Raw genomic sequence first — 20056 nt, 5'->3', positions numbered from 1 at the left:
ATGGTCTCTCCCAATATTCTTGCCAGCAAGTTAAGGGAATGTGGATTGGATAAATGGACAGTAAGATGGATAGAAAGCTGGCTAGAAGGCTAGGCCCAGTGGATAGTGATCAATGGCTCGATGTCAGGATGGCGGTTGGTTTCTAGAGGAGTGCCCCAAGGTTCGGTTCTAGGACCAGTTTTCTTCAATATCTTTATTAATGACCTGGATGAGGGGTTGGATTGCACCCTCAGCAAGTTTGCAGATGACACTAAGCTAGGGGGAGAGGTAGTTACGCTTGAGGGCAGAGATAGGGTCCAGAGTGACTTAGACAAATTGGAGGATTGGGCCACAAGAAATCTGATGAGGTTCAACAAGGACAAGTACAGAGTCCTGCACTTGGGATAGAAGAATCCCAAGCATAGTTACAAGCTGGGGACCAACCAGCTAAGTAGTAGTTCTGCAGAAAAGGACCTGGGGGTTACAGTGGATGAGAAGCTGGATATGAGTCAACAGTGTGCCCTTGTAACCAAGAAGGCTAATGGAATATTAGGTTGCATTAAGAGAAGCATTGTCAGCAGATCCAGAGATGTCGTTATTCCCCTTTATTCGGCTCTAGTGAGGCCACATCTGGAGTATTGTGTCCAGTTGTGGACCCCCCACTACAAAAAGGATGTGGACGCATTGGAGAGGGTCCAGCGGAGGGCAACCAAAATGATTAGTGGCCTGGAGCATATGACCTATGAGGAGAGGCTGAGGGAGTTGGGTCTGTTTAGTCTGCAGAAGAGAAGAGTGAGGGGGGATTCGATAGCAGCCTTCAACTTCCTGAAGGGAGGTTCCAAAGAGGCTGGAGAGAGGCTGTTCACAGTAGTGACAGATGGTAGAACAAGGAGCAATGGTCTCAATTTGTGGTGGGAGAGGTCCAGGTTGGATATTAGGAAAAACTATTTCACTAGGAGGGTAGTGAAGCACTGGAATGGGTTACCTAGGGAAGTAGTGGAGTCTCCATCCCTAGAGATGTTTAAGTCTCAGCTTGACAAAGCCGGGCCGGGTTGATTTAGTTGGGATTGGTCCTGCCTTGGGCAGGGGGCTGGACTTGATGACCTTCTGAGGTCTCTTCCAGCCCTATGGTTCTATGATTCTATGTTGGGAGAAGAGATTTCACTGCCAGCCACTCTCCCTGGCTGTCCAGTGACCTCAAAGTGCTTGACAAACGCGAATCCTCTCAGCCCCGCTCCCGGTGAAGCCGGAGGCGGCTGCTGGGCGCATGGTACAGAGGGGAAGGAGAGGTGCAGGGAGAGAAATCAAGTTGCTCGAGTCAGGCAGCAGCTGGGTGGTGGGGCTGTTGGACCCTTTGCTGGCTCCCTGTTCTCTGCTCTGCCCGCTGGGCCACCCCAGGGAATCAGGGTCTTTGTTTTGTGCTGTGTGCAGCGCCCGCCCCCATTTCCTCCTCTGGCCCTCAGCAGAACGGGGAGCCAAGGACTGGGCAGCCCGGAGCAGGGGCTGGGGGAGGGGCAAGCCTGGGTTGAGTGAGCAGTGAGAGGGGAGGGGGCGCTTGGCGCCGCAGTTCCCCCTCCGGCCCGAGAGGGCGCTGGCAGCAGCAGTGCGCTCTTCGCGCAGCGGCGGCAGGTCCCTCTTGCGCCCTGGTTTCGTGCCCTCTGCGCAGGCCGCCGTAGCATCCGGTCGCGGATGAAGGCGCCTGCGCACTGTGGCTTCTCCCTTCCCTAGCCGGACCCGGTGCGTAGTGAGCCAACGGTCATCGTTGCCGCCGGGCACGAGCTGCGGCGCGAGACTCACGGCCGCTACACGCGCGCGGACAAGGTGAGGGAGCGGGGCCTGCGAGCAGCCCGGCCTGACCAGTAGCGTTTCCTTCGTCAGACCAGGGGCCAGCTGCGGGCCGTGTTCCGGGGGGAGGCCCGGTATTGTTACCGACCGTTTGGGGGAGCGGGGGCGTTGCTGGTAACGCTCGCAAGCCGCGCATGCGCAGTAGTCCGTGTTTACTTCTGCAGTCCTTCCTCCCGCTGGGGTGTGGCACCTGTCGGGGCGTGGGGGGGGGGGGACAGCAGTCTCTCCTTGGCTCAGGGCCCTGTCGCACCGTGTCCACGCTGTGTTAGTGACACTCTGCACTGGGCCGAAGTTGCAAAGGGGTTACCCAGCGGGAGGGGGGCGTAGCACGTCGCCCCCCCCCCACACACACACACATTCCCCTCATCTGCACTGGTGGGACACGGAGCTGCTGTGAGGTTTGGATCCTGCTCTCACCTTCAGGGGCAGAATTATTCAGAAAAGCAGTTTCACTTCACTCTTGTTTAAGCACCCAAACATGCTTGTCTTGCCCCTCCCCTGAGGACCTATCCTGGTCCTTCCCTTGCTCCTCCCATCCCCCCTCCACCCATCACTTACTCGCTTTCTCCAGGTTGAGGTGGGGGTTGGGTTGTGGGAGGGGGTTCTGCGCTGGGCAAGGGGCTAGATATAGGAGGGCATGCTGGCTCTGGGAGGAGTTTGGGTGTAGAGGGGCTCAGGTGGGGTTTGGTATACAAAGGGGTTGGGGGTGTGGGTTCTGGGAGGAGGGTCAAGCTAGGCCTTAGGCACAAGAGAGCTATCTAGACACCTAAAGGGAGGCATCAGTGCACATGACCAAAGACAAAAGCATGAGTAGGGGATTGAACTCTGAAAATTTAGCTAGTTTAGACACCTACAGAGTTAGGCAGAAGCCAGTGACTGGTGTTGTGGATCACAGTGGTGCCTGAGATTGAAGTGCCTTTTGTGAATCTGGACCCTCCCTATCTAAGAATCTGAATGTGCTATTTTAGCATCTGACCTATGGAATCAGAGAATAGGATATGACTGGTGAGTGCATGTGTGATCTTCCTGAAGAAAACTGTCTGTATATTATTTCCTAATAGGACAAGGTCAGTCTCGCTTTTCCTAACATTTGATTTTGCTACAGAGCACTTAGAATCATAGAGTACTAGGACTGGAAGGGACCTCGAGAGGTCATAGAGTCCAGTCCCCTTCCCTCATAGCAGGACCCAGTAATGTCTAGACCATCCCTGATAAACATTTATCTAACCTACTCTTAAATATCTCCACAGATGGAGATTCCACAACCTCCCTGGGCAGTTTATTCCAGTGTTTAACCATCTTGACAGTTGGGAACTTTTTCCTAATATACAACCTAAACCTCCCTTGCTGCAGTTTAAGCCCATTGCTTCTTGTTCTATCTTCAGAGGCCAGGAAAAACAAGTTTTCTCCCTCCTCCTTGTGACACCCTTTTAGATACCTGAAAACCACTATCATGTTCCCTCTCAGTCTTCTCTTTTTCCAAACTAAACATGCCCAATTCTTTCAGTCTTCCTTCATAGGTCATGTTCTCTAGACCTTTAATAATTCTTGTTGCTCTTCTCTGAACCTTCTCCAGTTTCTCCATATCTTTCTTGAAATGTGGTGCCCAAAACTGGACACAATTCTCCAATTGAGGCCTAATCAGCTCAGAGTAGAGCGGAAGAATGACTTCTCGTGAATTGCTCACAACACACCTGTTAATGCATCCTAGAATCATGTTGGCTTTTTTTGCAACAGTGTCACACTGTGGAATCATATTTAGCTTGCGGTCCACTATAACCCCTTGATCCCTTTCTGTTGTACTCCTTCCTAGACAGTCGCTTCCTATTCTGTATGTGTGAAAATGATTGTTCCTAAGTGGAGCACTTTGCATTTGTCCTTATTAAACTTCATCCTGTTTACCTCAGACCATTTCTCCAATTTGTCCAGATCCTTTTGAATTATAATTCTATCCTCCAAAGCAGTTGCAATCCCTCCAAGCTTGGTATCATCCACAAACGTAATAAGCGTACTCTGTGCTGATATCTAAACCGTTGATGAACATGTTGAACAGAACCGGTCCCAAAACAGACCCTTGCAGAACCCCACTTGTTACTCCTTTCCAGCCCGATTGTGAAATGCTAATAATTACTCTCTGGGAACGATTATCCAGCCAGTTATGCACCCACCTTATAGTAGCCCCATCCAGGTTGTATTTGCTTAATTTATTGATAAGAATATCACGCGAGACCATATCAAATGCCTTACTAAAGTCTAGGTATACCACGTCCACTGCTTCTCCCTTATCCACAAGACTTATTATCCTATCAAAGAAAGCTATCAGATTGCTTTGACATGATTTGTTCTTTACAAATCCACGCTGGCTGTTCCGTATGGTCTTCCAAGTGTTTGCAGATTTCCTTAATTACTTCCTCCATTATCTTTCCTGACACAGAAGTTAAACTGACTGGTCTGCAGTTTCCTGGGTTGTTTTTATTTCCCTTTTTGTAGATGGGCACTATTTTTCCCCTTTTCCAATCTTCTGGAATCTCTCTTGTCTTCCATGATTTTCCAAAGGTGAAAGCTAAAGGCTCAGAGATCTCCTCTATCAGCTCCTTAAGTATTCTAGGATGCATTTCATCAGGCTCTGGTGACTTTCAGACATCTAACTTTTCTAAGTGATTTTTAACTTGTTCTTTTTTTATTTTATCTTCTAAACCTACCCTTTCCCACTAGCATTCACTATGTCAGGCATCCCTTCATCAGACTTCTCGGTGAAGACCGAAGCAAACAAGTCATTAAGCATCTCTGCCATTTCCAAGATTCCTGTTACTGTTTCCCCCTCCTCATTGATGAATGGGCCTATCCTGTCCTTGGTCTTCCTCTTGTTTCTAATATATTTATAGAATGTCTTCCTGTTTCCCTTTATGCCTGTAGCTAGTTTGAGCTTGTTTTGGGCCTTTGCCTTTCTAATCTTGCCCCTGCATTCCTGTATTGTTTGCCTATATTCATCCTTTGTAATTTGTCCTAGTTTCCATTTTTTATATGACTCCTTTTTTATTTTTAGATCGTGTAAGATCTCCTGGTTGATCCAAGGTGGTCTTTTGCCATGTTTTCTATCTTTCCTACGCAGCTGAATAGCTTGCTTTTGAGCCTTTAACTATGTCCCTTTGAAAAACTGCCAACACTATTCAGTTTTTTCCCTCTGTCTTGCTTCCCATGGGACCTTGCCTACCAGTTCTGTGAGCTTACCGAAATCTGCCTTCCTGAAATCCATTGTCTCTAATTTGCCATTCTCCCTTCTACCATATCTTAGAAATGTGGTCCCCAATCTTTTGGTGCTGCCGGGCGCCTGGGGACGGGGCCACTTGTGTGCCCGGGATAGTGCCGCGCATGCGCCACGCGGCTGGGGGCAGGGTCGCTCATGTGCCTGGGAGTGGGGCCGCGCGTGCGCCTTTCAGCCAGGGGCGGTGCTGTGCATGCGCCACTCACCCAGCAGCTGGGCAGCACATGTGCCTTGCACCCAGTGGCAGGGGCCACGCACCATGGGCTCGGGGCGCAAGAATGGCTTGGGCCTTCCCTGGTCACTCTGCGGGTACACATAAATGCCCCAGCGGGCTCCAGGACACCCACGGGCACCGCCTTGGGGATCACTGCCTTAGAATCATGAACTCTATGATTTCATGATCATTTTCACCCAAGCTGCCTTCCGCTTTCAAATTCTCAACCAGTTCCTCCCTATTTGTTAAAATCAAGTCTAGAACAGCTCCCCTCCCCCCTCCAATAGCTTTTTCAACCTTCTGAAATAAAAAGTTGTCTTCAATGCAGTCCAAGAACTTAGTGGATAATCTGTGCCCTGCTATGTTAGGTTCCCAACATATATCTGGATAGTTGAAGTCCCCCATCACCACCAAATCCTTAGCTTTGGATGATTTTGTTAGTTTATAAAAAGCCTCATCCACCTCTTCTGCCTGGGTAGGTGGGCTGTAGTAGATGTCTAGCATGACATCACCCTTGTTTTGTTTTGTTTTTTTTAACACGTAAAAGACTGGCCCGATCAGGATATAAACTAAAGACTTACTAGATATTGTTTTATGACAGCCTTCTCTGATTTCATGTATTTTGAAGTTTTAAGGAGTGTATTGTATAGCCAGAAGAATGGCTGCTGATACATCTGTTGAAAGACTTTCAAAAGTTCTGGAAAATCAAATGCTTCAGACTACTCAAGTAGTGGAAGAACAGCTGGATGCTGAGATCCAGAAATTGGACCAAATGGATGAAGATGAATTAGAACGCCTTAAAGAAAGGAGGCTTGAAGCCCTAAAGAAATCCCAGCAACAGAAACAGGTAATTTTCTGGCAGCATTTTAGATTGTCAACTTCAAAGAATGGCATTTGATACTTTATGCACTATAGCAAAGAGTACCATAGTTCACTCTGTTTGTGTTTTGATAGAAAATCTCAGCGAAGGGTAGGTGTGTTAATAGCTGTACATTTGTGCTGTGGCCTGAAATTTGGCATAAATCATAAAATACAACATGTCTAACATATTTGAATTTTTGGCCTCGATTACATCTATAGAGGGGTGTATTTTGCTTAAACTGGATTAAGAGAAGATTAAGCAAATAAACTGATATTGGGATTTGATTGTGTTAATATTTAAGTGATTGAGACCTCAAATATTATTAATTGAAAACACCAATAATGCATACTAGATATGTGAAATAGTGATAGAGATGCAACCGTGTTACTCTGGTGTAGCTGAAACGAGAGAGAGCTACGTAGCACTTTAAAGACTAACAAGATGGTTTATTAGATGATGAGCTTTCGTAGGCCAGTCCCGCTTCCTCAGATCAATATGTGGAAGAAAATTGGCACAACCATGTATACCAAAGTGATACAATCAAAAAAATGAACGCATGTGAAATTGACAAATCAAATTTTAGAATAGAGTGGGGGTGAACGGGGAAGGTTAGTGTCTGTGAGGTAATGACATTAGGGGTGATAATTGGGGAAGCTATCTTCATAATGGGTGAGATAATTAGAGTCTTTGTTTAAACGCATACATAAAGTGTCAAATTTAAGCATGAATGATTCACGGTAGATTTTGCCATAGTTTGTCAAGCCCTGATTATAGATGTCATTTAAGTTTTCAAGTGGCAGCATTTATAAAAATATATTCATATTAAATACAAATGTGCCGTGTTAGGAAGTTCTCTCTAAGTAATGTTGCTCTCCTAACAGATTAAATACAATTAAGAAATAGTGTACTAACTTTTTGTTTTCTCGTGATTAGGATTGGCTTTCAAAAGGACATGGAGAATACAGAGAAATCCCAAGTGAGAGAGACTTTTTCCGAGAAGTCAAAGAGAGTCAAAATGTGGTTTGCCATTTCTATAAAGATACATCCTTCAGGTACAATGAATGCCTTATTTTAAAGAGATTCTTGTGATGCTAAAATGTGTAAAAGTAAATGAACTATGCCAAAAGCAGCAAGTGGAATTGAATTTAGAGGCTGTAAAATCAACAAACCTTAAATCTCAATGGGAAAGGGGGGGGGGGTCTGCAATTAGTAATTTTTCATCTAAAACCAAATAAACATCCTGAACGTTTAACCTGGGGCTCATTTTATAATACCATCAGATTGTGTTGACTAGCTTGGTAAATTGATATCTGAAAATATTCACTACAGTCTGTAGACAGAATTTCTAGAGAACTGTTTTGCTTCACATCTGCTTAGCTTTGAGGCAGGCAGCTCATTACTGTTGAGCTGAGCAACTAAGAAAGGAGCATAGACTAAGGGAACTAGGTATTCATTTTGGAATAACAGGTTTGCTATTGGAAAACTTAGTAGCAGAGCGAAAAAATTCGCTGGTGATTGTTACATCTCTAATTTATACAGTGATTAACAGTGTAGTTGATTAACTGATAAACAAAAGCTTACAGGTTAATGCTATAGACTACACGCATTTCCCTCCTCCCCATCCCCCCTGCCAGTACTTTTTTTAGCAGGCTGGCCAGCAGTTTGGCTCAGTCTTGGCTGGTGATGGGTCTGCCCCTACCCCAGACAGGGGCTGCTGCTACCCCACGCTGCTGCCTTTTTATCAGAGGCAGCAGCACAGAGCAACAGGCAGCCAGTCCACGAGGAGAGCTGGTTTTTAAACTCCCAGCTCAGAGTGGCAGGGTGCTCCTCAGGAGTGAGGACGGAGCGCACTGGCTACTAGCCCCGCCCCCAGGAACTATAGAATAGTCGACTAACCAATAAGAATTCATGAGGTTACTTGACTATTCAATTAACTGATACTTAACATCGCTAGTATAAACCTCACTAACTTTACTTCTTTAAAACTTGGGCTTCATCTTGTTCCTGTTGAAGTTCAATAAAGAAATTACCAAATACTTCAGTGGGAGCATGAACCATCCCCAATAAAAGATGAGTGTTCTCTATGAACTGCCAGAAGCCAGAGGTTTCAAGGAAGTAGCGTATTGTCCCGAGTTCCCCAGCCACAATGTCAGTTGCTTATCTTGAAATCCAGATAATGTAAGCTGAAACTGTTAGTTACTAGTAAAATAAGGAAAAATAAAATATTCCAAACTTGTTACTCTTCCCCCCTCCTTACCCCCTCTATAATGTTGGTTCTTAAAGTATGACTTTTAAGGAATAAAGCACTGAAGTGGACTTAAACGATTTATGGTGTTTGTAATACCTATTTTAATTTTTGTTTTTGTTTTTTCACAGATGTGTGGTATTAGATAAGCATTTGGCAACATTAGCAAAAAAACACATTGAAACAAAATTCCTGAAATTAAATGCTGAAAAATCTCCATTCCTGTGTGAGAGATTGCACATCAAAGTAATTCCCACTCTAGCATTAGTAAAAGATGGAAAAACACAAGATTTTATTGTTGGCTTTACTGATCTTGGTAATACGGATGACTTTACCACAGAAACCTTAGAATGGAGATTAGGCTGTTCGGCCATAATTAATTACAGGTAAGTAATAATATTTGTGTTTAATATGGGAGAGTTATGTTTACAGATTCTTTTTTGCATAAAGACTATTGATCATGTTGATATTTAGTGTGTGCAGTACCCAGGTGAGCTAATAATCCAGCTGTTACAGGAAAACAAAGAACTGCCTCTCTGAAAGTATTGGGAAAACTTCCTTTTCTCAAGAATAGTGAAAACAAAGATCTGAATTTTGGGCTTTAGAGTAATCCGTTCCAACCCACTCTCTTTACGGCTGCTTCTTAACGAGTCACAGCTGAAGGCCCAGCCTTGCTTCCCAAACTGACTACTGTGTAATTCAGTCTTTTCATGATACCTTTACATTTCAGTGAATGGATTTGACCCTTGCACTGTTCAGCTAAATATGAGGCATGTGCTTATCCAAGATGATAGCAAAATATAGGTTAAATATAATTTGACTTTAAAAAGTCTCTTACTGAAAGTGCAAATGATTTCTATTATGTTGCATTTGTGTCACATAGCTGGTGTCTTATATCTCTTTTTATATCAAACAATTTTTTCTGCGGGACAACAGAGTAACATCATCGTGTCACCCCACCTCCAGCTCCAGGCACCTCCTCTGGCCCTTACATTGCTCCCCTATGGGGGGGGGGGGGCAGTCATTTTAGGCCACCAGCACCAGCTCCTGCCTCTACCTCCTGGCCCCAGCTACCTTCTGCATTGACAGCTTCCCCCTCCCCCCCCCCAGCAGCCTGCAGACCCTCTTTGTTCCACACTACCATTGCCACTAGCCAGATCAAGCCCAGAACGCACACCTCCACCTTTCACACCGACAGGTTGGCTGCAGCCACTCCTTGCGCCAGGTTACCATCGCCATTAGCTACCTGGGCCTGCCCCCATGCTCTGGCTACCTTTCCTGCTGACTGGCCTCTTCACCCGCATCCCTACTGGCTGCAGCCCCTCCTTGCACCACGCAAGCCAAGACCCCGTACTTCCAACCTGCTCAATCACTGCCTTCCTGAAACCCTGCAGCTCCAGCCCCCTCACACACTGTAGTTCTACCGCCTCCTTCCCCCGCCTCAAGGTTGAAGCGCTGGCTTCTTACAGGGGCGGGTTGGAGAAAGCCCCAAGACTCCTCCTGTGCTGCTGCTTCCATTCCCCCTCCCCCAACTGGGGGGATAGCAGTGGGGAAAGCACTTTCCTGCACTGCTGTTCACCCAGCTGGAAGAGGGGGAAGGGAAGTGGCAGCTCACAGGAAGCCTCAGGGCATGCTCTCACCCACCCCCACCCCCTGCAGGAAGCCAGCACTGGCAATTCAATCTCGCTGGGTGTGGGGTGAGGCTGGAGTGCCGGTGCAACCTTCCTGCTGCAGGGAGGCAGAAGGGGGGGCTGAGCTGGAGCAGGTGAATAAGGGGAGAGGGTATGAGGGAGGGGATTGGGGGCGCAGGGTCTTGGCAAGTCAGTGGGTGAGGGGGTTGGGGTTTGGAGTCTCAGCTTGTGGCGGGCCCCAAGGCTGGAGCACCAACGTGGGCTCCCAGCATGGTTCCAGCCTGCTCTTCACCACCCTGCTAAGAGTGTGCACCCCCAGCTCCCTTCCTCATACCCCTCAAAACTGAAACCACGAACCCCCAACCCCCTGACACAGCCCCTCCCGTGAGATCCTGCACCTCCTTACACATCCCTTTCACCAAGCCCCCGCATCCCCAGCCTGCTCATGTCCTCTCCCCCCTAGCCAGACACCTACCCTCAGAGAGGGAGGGTTGGTGAGTGCAGCTCTCTCGCTCTCTGGCCACAAAAGTTGCCAGAGAGAGGGGTTTGGCAAGCATAGTGAACAGGGGACGCAGCCCCCTAGTGATCACTAATGAAAATAAATGGATAGTAAAAACCAGGGGTAGAGTTCAGATTATTGTGGGATCTGCAATTTGAATTTAGTAACTTGTGGTTAAAAGGTCAACCTTGATATCACATTGATATAGCTTCTTTTGATTTAAATATTCTTGGCTTTTTTTTAAAGCCAAGCTATTAAGAATAGGGAAAGTATTCCATTAAACTAATCTGCATTTATTCAGATGTATCACCAAATTGTAGAATGTATTTACTCTACTTTTTTTTAAAAAAAGAGGGATTCCATCTGGAATGAGAGGAATATATTGTAGTCTTCTGGGAGCTGAACCATCGTTCTCATACTCAGTGCCTACGCATTATATTTTTTCAGTACATTTTATAGAGCTTTGGGATTTTTTTTTTTTTTTTTTTGGTATTTCATTACTGCTATAAGGGTGTGCCTACACAGCACAGTTATTTCAGAATAATGGCCGTTATTCCAAAATAACAATTTGAACATTTACACAGCAATTCCGTTATTTTGAAATAAATGCAAAATAACAGACGACTTATTCCAACTTCTGTAAACCTCATTCCACAAGGAATAACTTTTCTTCCGAAATAGTGGTAGTGCGGACACTCCACTACTGCTATTTCAAAAAAGATCCTTAGCAGGGGCCATTCCAAGTAATTACTCCCCAGTGCTTCCTGGGCCTCTAAATTGAGGTAGTGCGTCCACATTAGGGGAGCCTGCCTTGAACTAATTTTGAGGTTTCTCTGTAGCATAGATCTGCTATTTCGAAATAAAGTATTTTGGAGTATTTCTTCTGGAATAGCTTATTTTGAAATAAGCGTGCAGTGTAGACTTACCCTAAGAGAGTCTGGGGGAATGTCTGCTTTGTCTTCCCTTTCTTCCACATCAGTAACAAGCAAGTACAAAGAGGGTGACCAAAGAGAATATATTAGCAGGATCCAACAACTGAGGAACAAGTAGACTTGCTTTATTATAACATATATCGGAAAACCTATTTTGTGAATGTTATAGTGTCTTGAATCTAGTAAATATTGATGAGCTGGCTCATTCCTCATGTGGTAAAACTTAGAGGAAGAGATGAGGGTGGGAGGAAACCTGTATTAGGCTCTCTTTACAAAGTTTCTCCCATCGGGCTACATTAGCCCTCCCTCTGCAAAATGAGTCACAAACCCTACAGACCCCCAGAGATCCCCTGTAGGCTACAGCCATGTGTGGCTGTGCATGCCCACAGTACTCTGGAATCCTAGTTTCCTGTGTCTTGCTTTCTGGGCTCCTGACTGTGATTCTCCTCACGACTCTTCAGGAAGAGGAGGCAGCTGCATAAGCAATGTAATGCTTTCTCTGATAATCTCTGGCTATGTTTACATTGCAGGCTTCTTGCGCAAGAACAGCTGTTCTTGCGCAAAACTTGCAGAGCATCTACACTGCACACGCATTCTTGCACAAATAAATTTACAGTCAAGCGTCAGAAAACGGGGCTTCTTGTGCAAGAGCTCTGATGCTTCGTATGCAGAAGAAGCCTTCTTGATCAAGCGGGCAGTGTGGACAGGCAGCCAAGAGATTTTGCACAAGAACTGGCCTCCCAGGAAAAAACGCAGGTGGCTGCTTGGACACTACGTACCTGGATTCATAGCTCACTACTTCCTGCTTGCTGGACCCCCCCTCTTAAAGGCACACACAGGCTGCAGATGCCGTGCGGCAGCATCAGCACAGCCAGCAGCTCCACCATGTGGCTCTGTCCTGCTGCACCCAGGGGTCCCAGGATGTCTGCTCCAGAGGCACCCCGAGACCCTGCACCCGCCTCCCAGCAGCCACACCAGGGCTCCCAGCAGGCCCGGAGGGGCACTAAGCGGCACGCACCATGCTGGTCTGGGGCTGAAGTCAAGGCTCTCCTGGACTTTTGGGCACAGGAGGAATCCCTTCACAATCCTGGTGCCCATCACCGCAAGGCTGATACCTTCAGCTGCATGGTCCAGGTGCTCTCGGACCAGGGACATCCAGCCTGGACCCTTGAACAAGTCCGGGCCAAGGTTAAGGAGCTGCGCCTGGGCTATGTCCAGGCCACTGAGGGCAAAGGGGCAGGAGCCGACACCTGCCCCCACTATGAGCACCTGCACACCATCCTCAGCGAGACAGCAGTCCAAGGGTCCTCGCTGGCAGTGGACACCGTACTGCACACCCTCGTGGTCAGGCCACCTGGTCTGGAGGAAGAGGACAGCCTGACCACTGGCTCCAAGGACGAGGGAGAGGACCGCCCCATCACCCTCCACCTCGAGCCAGTGCCCAGCAGCTGGGATGCTTCCTGGGCCTTGTCTGAGGCCAGCAACCAATCCTCTGGTGAGTGTAGTGCTTCTTCCACACAGGGGAAGGGGGCAGCATCAGTCAGGCAGTTCAAGCTTACGCAGCACATGCAACCTTGTGCACCTTGACTGTGTGGCACGTGGACACAGCAGGCAGCTCCAGGGTATGCCTGGGACCCTGCTGCTCATACACATCCTGCCCCGGGCGGGTGAGCCAAGCCAAGCCCCAAGGGCACAGACCACACCCCACACATCCCAAAGGTTGCCGCACACAGACCGCAGGCAACCATGCTTGCCCATGTGACACAGCAGTTGCTCCTGTGGAAAGTGCAGTGAGCCAGCCCTGTGAGCACAGCCCCAATGGAGCCCCTCGGCTGTCCCTGAGGGAAGCCCCCACTGTGGCCACACACTTCCCAGGGCTACTGGTCTGAGGTCAGGGGAGCAGGGAAGCGGCCAGCCCAGGCCTCTGGGCCACTGAGTCTTGCTGCAGGAACAGTACACTCCCCAGTAACCCTGGCTGCGTCTCTGAGGAAATCAATGACAGTAGTCTGAGAATCCAGATCTCGTCTGCCACACTTGCTCCCATGTAATGTGGGGATGTGTACGCAAACATAACTACAGCATCAATGGTGTGTGCTCACAGCCAGTGACAAGAGAAGAAGCTATGTGCTCTAAGTTGGAGAGGAAGTTTGCACAGTGCTATGCAGACACACTGCATGCCAAGTAGCTAGGACACAGACAAAGGGGTCTTCATTCACAGTGATGTCTCCCAAGGGTTACAATCCATGCAGGATCACTTCATTCCCAGGATTTTGAGCTAGTCCTTTATGCGAACATACACACGGGACCGATTGGACCCAAGCTATAGTTGTGTGGTGTTATGTGGGGCTCAGGGACAGTGTGGGCAGGGCTGACTGACCCCTTCGTTGTTTTCTGTGTTCTCTGCAGCAGGACCAGCTGGGAGCGAGGGACCCTCCAGTCCTGCGGCGGTGGCAGCACCAACCACCCAGGCACCAGTCCAGTAGGCCAAGCAGTGTGACCAGCTCCTCTGGCGGCAAGTCCAGGCCATGGAGAGGATGGAGGCGGCAGTCACCACCAAGCTGCAGGCTGACCTGGAGTGGCGGCAGCAGGCATGGGAGCAGTTCCTCCAGAGGTGCGACAGGATGTGCAATACAATCTCCATTCTCACGTCGCACATTGGCCATCAGTATGGCCTTGCCACATCCTCCTACCCTCCCTGCTGTGCCCATGCTCCCTCTAGCCACTTCTCCTGCTGCCTCTACCATGCCTGCTCCTGCTGCACCCCGTTCTGCCCACCTCCCCATGCTGTCTGCCCCAACCTAGCCTGAAGAACTCTGAGGCCTCTGCATTCGCAGAGGCACTGGCAGAAGCAGCCGCTCCCAACAATAGTTCCCCCTCCCAGTTCAGAGGCCCCTCCCACTCGCCCCCCTTCTTTCCCATTGTAAATAAAATTACTGTTTACTCTTGTTTAAACTAAAAACTATTTTGTTTATTGGGAGGTGAGAGGAGGGAAGGGTTGGGAATGGGAGGGAGATGTGGACAGGAGACAGAAGCGACCCTACTGTGGGCCTGGGAGAACATGTCCTTCAGGGCCTCCTGGATGCACAGCCCATTGTGGTGCGCCTGTCAGGTGGCGGCTGTGTGGGGCTGCTGAAATGCCTGGCTCTCACCTGCCCTCCCCTTCGACTCCACTATGTTGTGCAGCACACAACATGCTGCCACAACCTCAGCGATGTTCTGCTCACCCATTTTGAGACGAGTGAGCAGACAACAGAATCACTCCTTCAGCCGTCCAAAGGCATGCTCAACCTGGTTCAGGTGGTGGTTGAAACATTCCTGCCCAGGGTCCATCCATCCGGTGTACGGCCACATCAGCCAGGGCATGAGGGGGTAGGCCACGTCCCCCACAATGAAGAGTGTCATGCGGATGTCCCCAGCCATCAATTCCTTCTGGGAAAAGAAAGTGCCTGCCTCCATCCTGCGATACAGGCTGGAGTTTCTCAGGATGCAAGCGTAATTTGCCTGACTGGACCACCCCGCATAGATGTCTGTGAAGCGGCCGCATTGGTCCACGAGGGCCTGGAGCACCATTGAAAAGTACCCTTCCGATTGATGAAATGGTCTGCTCAATGCTCCGGTGCCAGGATGGGGATGTGGGTCCCATCAACGGCTCCCCTGCAGCTGGGGAACCCCAGGGCAGCAAAGCCAGCCACGGTTGCATTCACCTCCCGCAGTCAGATGACTCTCTTGAGCAGGATGTCGTTGATGGAGGGAGTGTGGGCTATACTAGCAGAGAGAAAGAAAAGGGACAAGCCAGAACTGAGAGGCAAGATCAAATCAGTATTTTAAATGCCTATATACAAATGCAAGAAGTATAGGTAATAAGCAGGAAAAACCGGAAGTGCTAATAAATAAATACAACTATGACATTGTTGGCATCACAAAGATGTGGTGGGATAATATACATGATTGGAATATTGGTATAGAAGGGTACAGCTTACTCAGGAAGGACAGGTGGGGAAAAAAAGGAGGAGGTGTTGCCTTATTAAAAATGTACATACTTGGACTGAGCTGGAGATGGGCATAGAAAATGTGCATGTTGAGAGTCTCTGGATTAGGCTAAAAGGGGTAAAAAAACAAGGGTGATGTCATGCTAGGGGTCTACTACAGGCTGCCTACCCAGGCGAAAGAGGTGGATGAGGCTTTTTTTAAACAACTAACAAAATTATAGAAAGCACGGGATTTGGTGGTGATGGGGGACTTCAACTATCCAGATATATGTTGAGAAACTAACATAGCGGGGCACAGACTATCCAATAAGTTCTTGGACTGTATTGAAGACAACTTTTTATTTCAGAAGATTGAAAAAGCTATTGGGGGGAAGCTGTTCTAGACTTGATTTTAACAAATAGGGAGGAACTGGTTGAGAATTTGAAAGTAGAAGGCAGCTTGGGTGAAAGTCATCCTTGATAGGATAATGAGTCTTGTGGATAAGGGAGAAGCTGGGGATGTGGGTGCATAACTGGCTGGATAAGCGTTCCCAGAGAGTAGTTATTAATGGTTCACAATCCTGCTGGAACGGAGTAACAACTGTCTAGGAAGGAGTACAGCAGAAAGGGACCAAGGGGTTATAGTGGACCGCAAGCTAAATATGAGTCCATAGTGTGACGCTGTTGCAAAAAAAGCCAACATGATTCTAGGATGCATTAACAGGTATGTTGTGAACAAGACAAGAAGAGAAATTCTTCCACTCTACTCTGTGCTGTTTAGGCCTCAGTTGGAGAATTGTGTCCAGTTTTGGGCACCACATTTCAAGTAAGATGTGGAGAAACTGGAGAAGGTTCAGAGAAGAGCAACAAGAATTATTAAAGGTCTAGAGAACATGACCTATGAAGGAAGACTGAAAGAATTGGGCTTGTTTAGTTTGGAAAAGAGAAGACTGAGAGGGGACATGATAGTGGTTTTCAGGTATCTAAAAGGGTGTCACAAAGAGGAGGGAGAAAACTTGTTCTTCCTGGTCTCTGAGGGTAGAACAAGAAGCAATGGGCTTAAACTGCAGCAAGGGAGGTTTAGGTTGGACATTAGGAAAAAGTTCCTAACTGTCAGGGTGGTTAAACACTGGAATAAATTGCCCAGGGAGGTTGTGGAATCTCCATCTGTGGAGATATTTAAGAGTAGGTTAGATAAATGTCTATCAGGGATGGTCTAGTCATTCATGGGTCCTGCCATGGGGGCAGGGGACTGGACTCGATGACCTCTCAAGGTTCCTTCCAGTCCTAGTATTCTATGATTCCATGGCGTGGACAACCTGCAGAAGGGCGCACAGAAACACAGGGAACACACCGAATGAGACAGGGCAGGTGCATGAGCCCTTGGGGCGGGGGGTGCTCACTCCCGTGTGATGCCCTGCGGTGCCCTTTCCCCACAAATACACCATGGCCCCCTCGGCATTCCTCCCCTCCCCATACCAGCAGGCCTGTGTGAGGGATGGCCGGCACAAATCCCTGGGTGATGGGGCCTCCCCCCTCCAGCCTGTAGACTTCCCTTCCCCCGGACAGGGAGTACAGCTCCCCCGAGGGCCTTGCCTGCATCAAAACAGCACCTACTTTGGACCTGCCCATCCCGAACTGGTGTGCCACCAAGCAGTAGCTGTCTGGGTGGCCAGCTTCCACAGGGCAATGGTGACCCTCTTGTTCATGGTGGTGGCGGGCCGCAGCTGGGTGTCACGTCTCAGGAGCACAGGGGCTAGCCAGCCACGCAGTTCCAGGAACGTCTGCTTCTGTATCCTGAAATTCTGGAGCCACTTCTGGTCATCCCATTGCTCAAGGACCAGCCGGTTCCACCAGTCGTAACTGGTGTTGAGTCTCTAGTAACACCTCTCCATGGTCGGGTAGGGATGCCACAGCGAATCCACCGCATCTGGGGAGAGGGAGTCCAGAGTGAGCTCGGCGTCAAGCTCGTGCAGGAGTAGCGAGGCAGCATGGAGCAGCAGTTGCATGCACTCCAAAATGGCCATGTGGGGCCAGAGCAGGCACAGTGTTACCTCTGGTTCCATGGCATAGCAAGGAGAAGGCAAAAATCCACAAAAGCACTAAGGCACAAGCTGTGGTGTCCAAAGAGGCACAGGGCAACCACAACAGGCACTGCTACAGCTTTCAGTCCCTACAAGAGGTCCCAAAGCACGCAGCAGCAGAGAAACGGCGGTCCAGGGAGATCCCTTTAAGCACGTGTCTCAGAGGAGCTCTAGCCTCTGCCCCTGGAAGGTCCTGGTGCCCTTTTGCCCTGTCCAAAGTAGTTCCGAGGAGAAGTCTTTGTGCAAGAGCATCCTGCCAGTGTGGAAGCTGTCTTGCTCAAAAGTGCATGGCTTTTGCAATGCGCTTTGTCCAGTGTGGACGTGCTTTTGCACAAGAACTTTTGCGCGAAACAGTTCTTGCACAAGAAGTCTGCATTGTAGATGTAGCCTCTCGGTTTAGTGATGGGGAAGATTGAGGATATAGAAGGAATATGCTCCTTCTACCTGCTATTGATCTCAGTCCCCCTGTCTTTAAACAGATGTGTCCAACTAGCTGATTCTCTGGGTCTGTGCTCTTGTCTGTTAATTTATCTTGCCTTTTAGTTTTAAACAGCAACATTTTATTTTTTTCTAGTGGAAACTTGATGGACCCACCTTTTCAGAGCCAAAAGAAATTTGGAACCAGTGTCACAAAGCTGGATAAGAAAACCATCAGAGGAAAGAAATACGATTCAGATTCTGATGATGACTAAACACTCAGCTAGAAATCTTTGTATATCATTCTTTGTTTAAACTGGATACATTTCTAGGAATGTTTTTCTAGTCTATTGATTTCAGTATGTTTGCACATAATACTCCATTTTTCTGTACAATTTATAAACAAAATCACATTTTGAAGACATTCCAAATATTTGTTTATTTTTAAATGTCATTTATAGGTTGAAAATCTGAGCCCCTTTGAACCAGGTATCATCTGAGAACTGACTATATACATTTAATTCGTTTCAAAACATTTCAGTAATCTGTACTTCAGTGGTATATGTTTTATACCATTTATCATATTTTCAATAAAGGAAACTTTAAAGGGTCAAGAATTGCAAAGAACTTGATGGTGCAATGTATCTTACAGCATTGCTTGCCTTATAGTGCCATAGTGTAGCATTGACTAATTTAACTACATTGGACTAGGAACTGTAAAAACAATTTTAGCTTTTGTTATTTTTCGATTAGACCCTCAAAAGAAATTCCCATTTACCAAGAATGTACACTGCGTGTTGCAGCTTGCACCAGCAGGTAATAGTACACAACAAGTGTACAGAAAACACCTTGCCTGCAGAGTTATCTGATATGAAAATTCTGCGATTGTGAATTTTAGATGATTGTATAAGAGATTAGGCAGAATAAGAACAGCAAGAGAGACAATGTTTGTTAGTTTGTTTTTAAATTTGATGCAGTACAGTTTATTGCTCTGTTGCGCTTTAGTAACCAATAAGAGATCTTCAAATAATTGTAGCTGAGTTACAGATAAAACAAGGGAAACTGCAGAAAAATAATTAATAGAATTTTCATAATAGCAGTAATTTGGAAAAGGTGCAGTAGACCTGTTTCTTGGCGTGATATAAATAGTCAACTACTATGCTTTGCCTGTGGAGTTTTTTTTATAACCAGACAACTTTATGCAACTATATTACATTCATTTTAAAAAAGTGATGAGTACAATATAAAATTAAGAAAACAATGTCTAATACAACTACTATAGAAATCAAGGCAAGTCATTTTAGCCTTTTACATTTTGTAGGCATTAAATGTTAGTGCAGTACACCCTGCTACAGTGGTCTCCTTCATGGCCTCTCCTAGCTTTGTGAAAACTTGTCCATACTGAGATACTATTTGCTTAGCATCCACAGAATTAGGCAAGATCAATAGTGATTGTTTTGTTGTCTCTGAAGATCATTGAAGTACGAATGGAAGAAAAAGTGTGTTGCAAACCTCAAAATGTATGCAAAATTGTGGACTGTGCAAAGTAAGCTAATTTAAAACAAAATTGCAATGGAAGCCTAATATTTAAAAGTTGCAATTTCCACAATATCGCAAGCGAAGTAGGATTTTAGTAATAGAAGTATCTTTTTTCAGAAGAAGTCTCTCTCTGTGAAGCTCTGAGGCCAGCATGCAGTTCAATTTGCCTAGCTGAGGAAAGGATGAGTTTTTTCCTTCAGTGTTCATAAACACTAGTTCTTAATTTCCTCTTGGGAAATAAGCATCGTTGGCAATTCCAGCTTCTTTTGGCCCATCAAGCAAGATGAAGACTGAAAATCTAATCAGTCTCACTGCTTAGTAGTGAAGAATACTTACCAATGGGCCAGCCCACCAATATATTTCTCTTAAGTCTGTAAAACGTAATTATATTTTGTTTCAATTCATGTACATTGAAATAAAGTTATTTGAAATCAGATAGTTTAGCTTGTTTGTAATGCTTTTTATCCAGAGAGCTGTGTGCCAGTCACACATTTTAAGTTTCTTTTGACTTTTTAAGAGAGCATCTGCTAGTTAAAATTTTATCTTAGCAGTGGCACACTTATTTTGTTGAAAGAA

General features: G+C 47.0%; 2 protein-coding genes across 3 annotated transcripts; both read left to right on the top strand.

The window, feature by feature from the left end:
- The first annotated feature begins 1642 nt into the window (after positions 1-1642).
- Positions 1643-19916, top strand: TXNDC9 (thioredoxin domain containing 9). Of its 2 annotated transcripts, none has more exons than XM_006113543.2 (5): positions 1643-1800; positions 5932-6150; positions 7099-7217; positions 8542-8796; positions 18099-19916. In XM_006113543.2, the coding sequence occupies exons 2-5, from the start codon at positions 5962-5964 to the stop codon at positions 18214-18216; spliced, it is 681 nt and encodes a 226-aa protein (XP_006113605.1). In that variant the 5' UTR covers positions 1643-1800; positions 5932-5961; the 3' UTR covers positions 18217-19916. The 2 variants fall into 2 exon arrangements, with proteins under 2 accessions (XP_006113605.1, XP_075772955.1); XM_075916840.1 differs by lacking the exon at positions 18099-19916 and adding an exon at positions 12003-12129.
- Positions 12319-14016, top strand: LOC102457410 (uncharacterized). The gene is made up of 2 exons (XM_006113542.4): positions 12319-12967; positions 13879-14016. The coding sequence occupies exons 1-2, from the start codon at positions 12319-12321 to the stop codon at positions 13953-13955; spliced, it is 726 nt and encodes a 241-aa protein (XP_006113604.2). The 3' UTR covers positions 13956-14016.
- Positions 19917-20056: the final 140 nt, after the last annotated feature.

The sequence above is a fragment of the Pelodiscus sinensis genome, chromosome 1 (genome assembly GCF_049634645.1).
Source record: "Pelodiscus sinensis isolate JC-2024 chromosome 1, ASM4963464v1, whole genome shotgun sequence".
Lineage (NCBI taxonomy): Eukaryota > Metazoa > Chordata > Testudines > Trionychidae > Pelodiscus > Pelodiscus sinensis.
The sequence above is the reverse complement of the archived record's forward strand: the minus strand, read 5'-3'. Positions and strand labels throughout refer to the sequence as shown.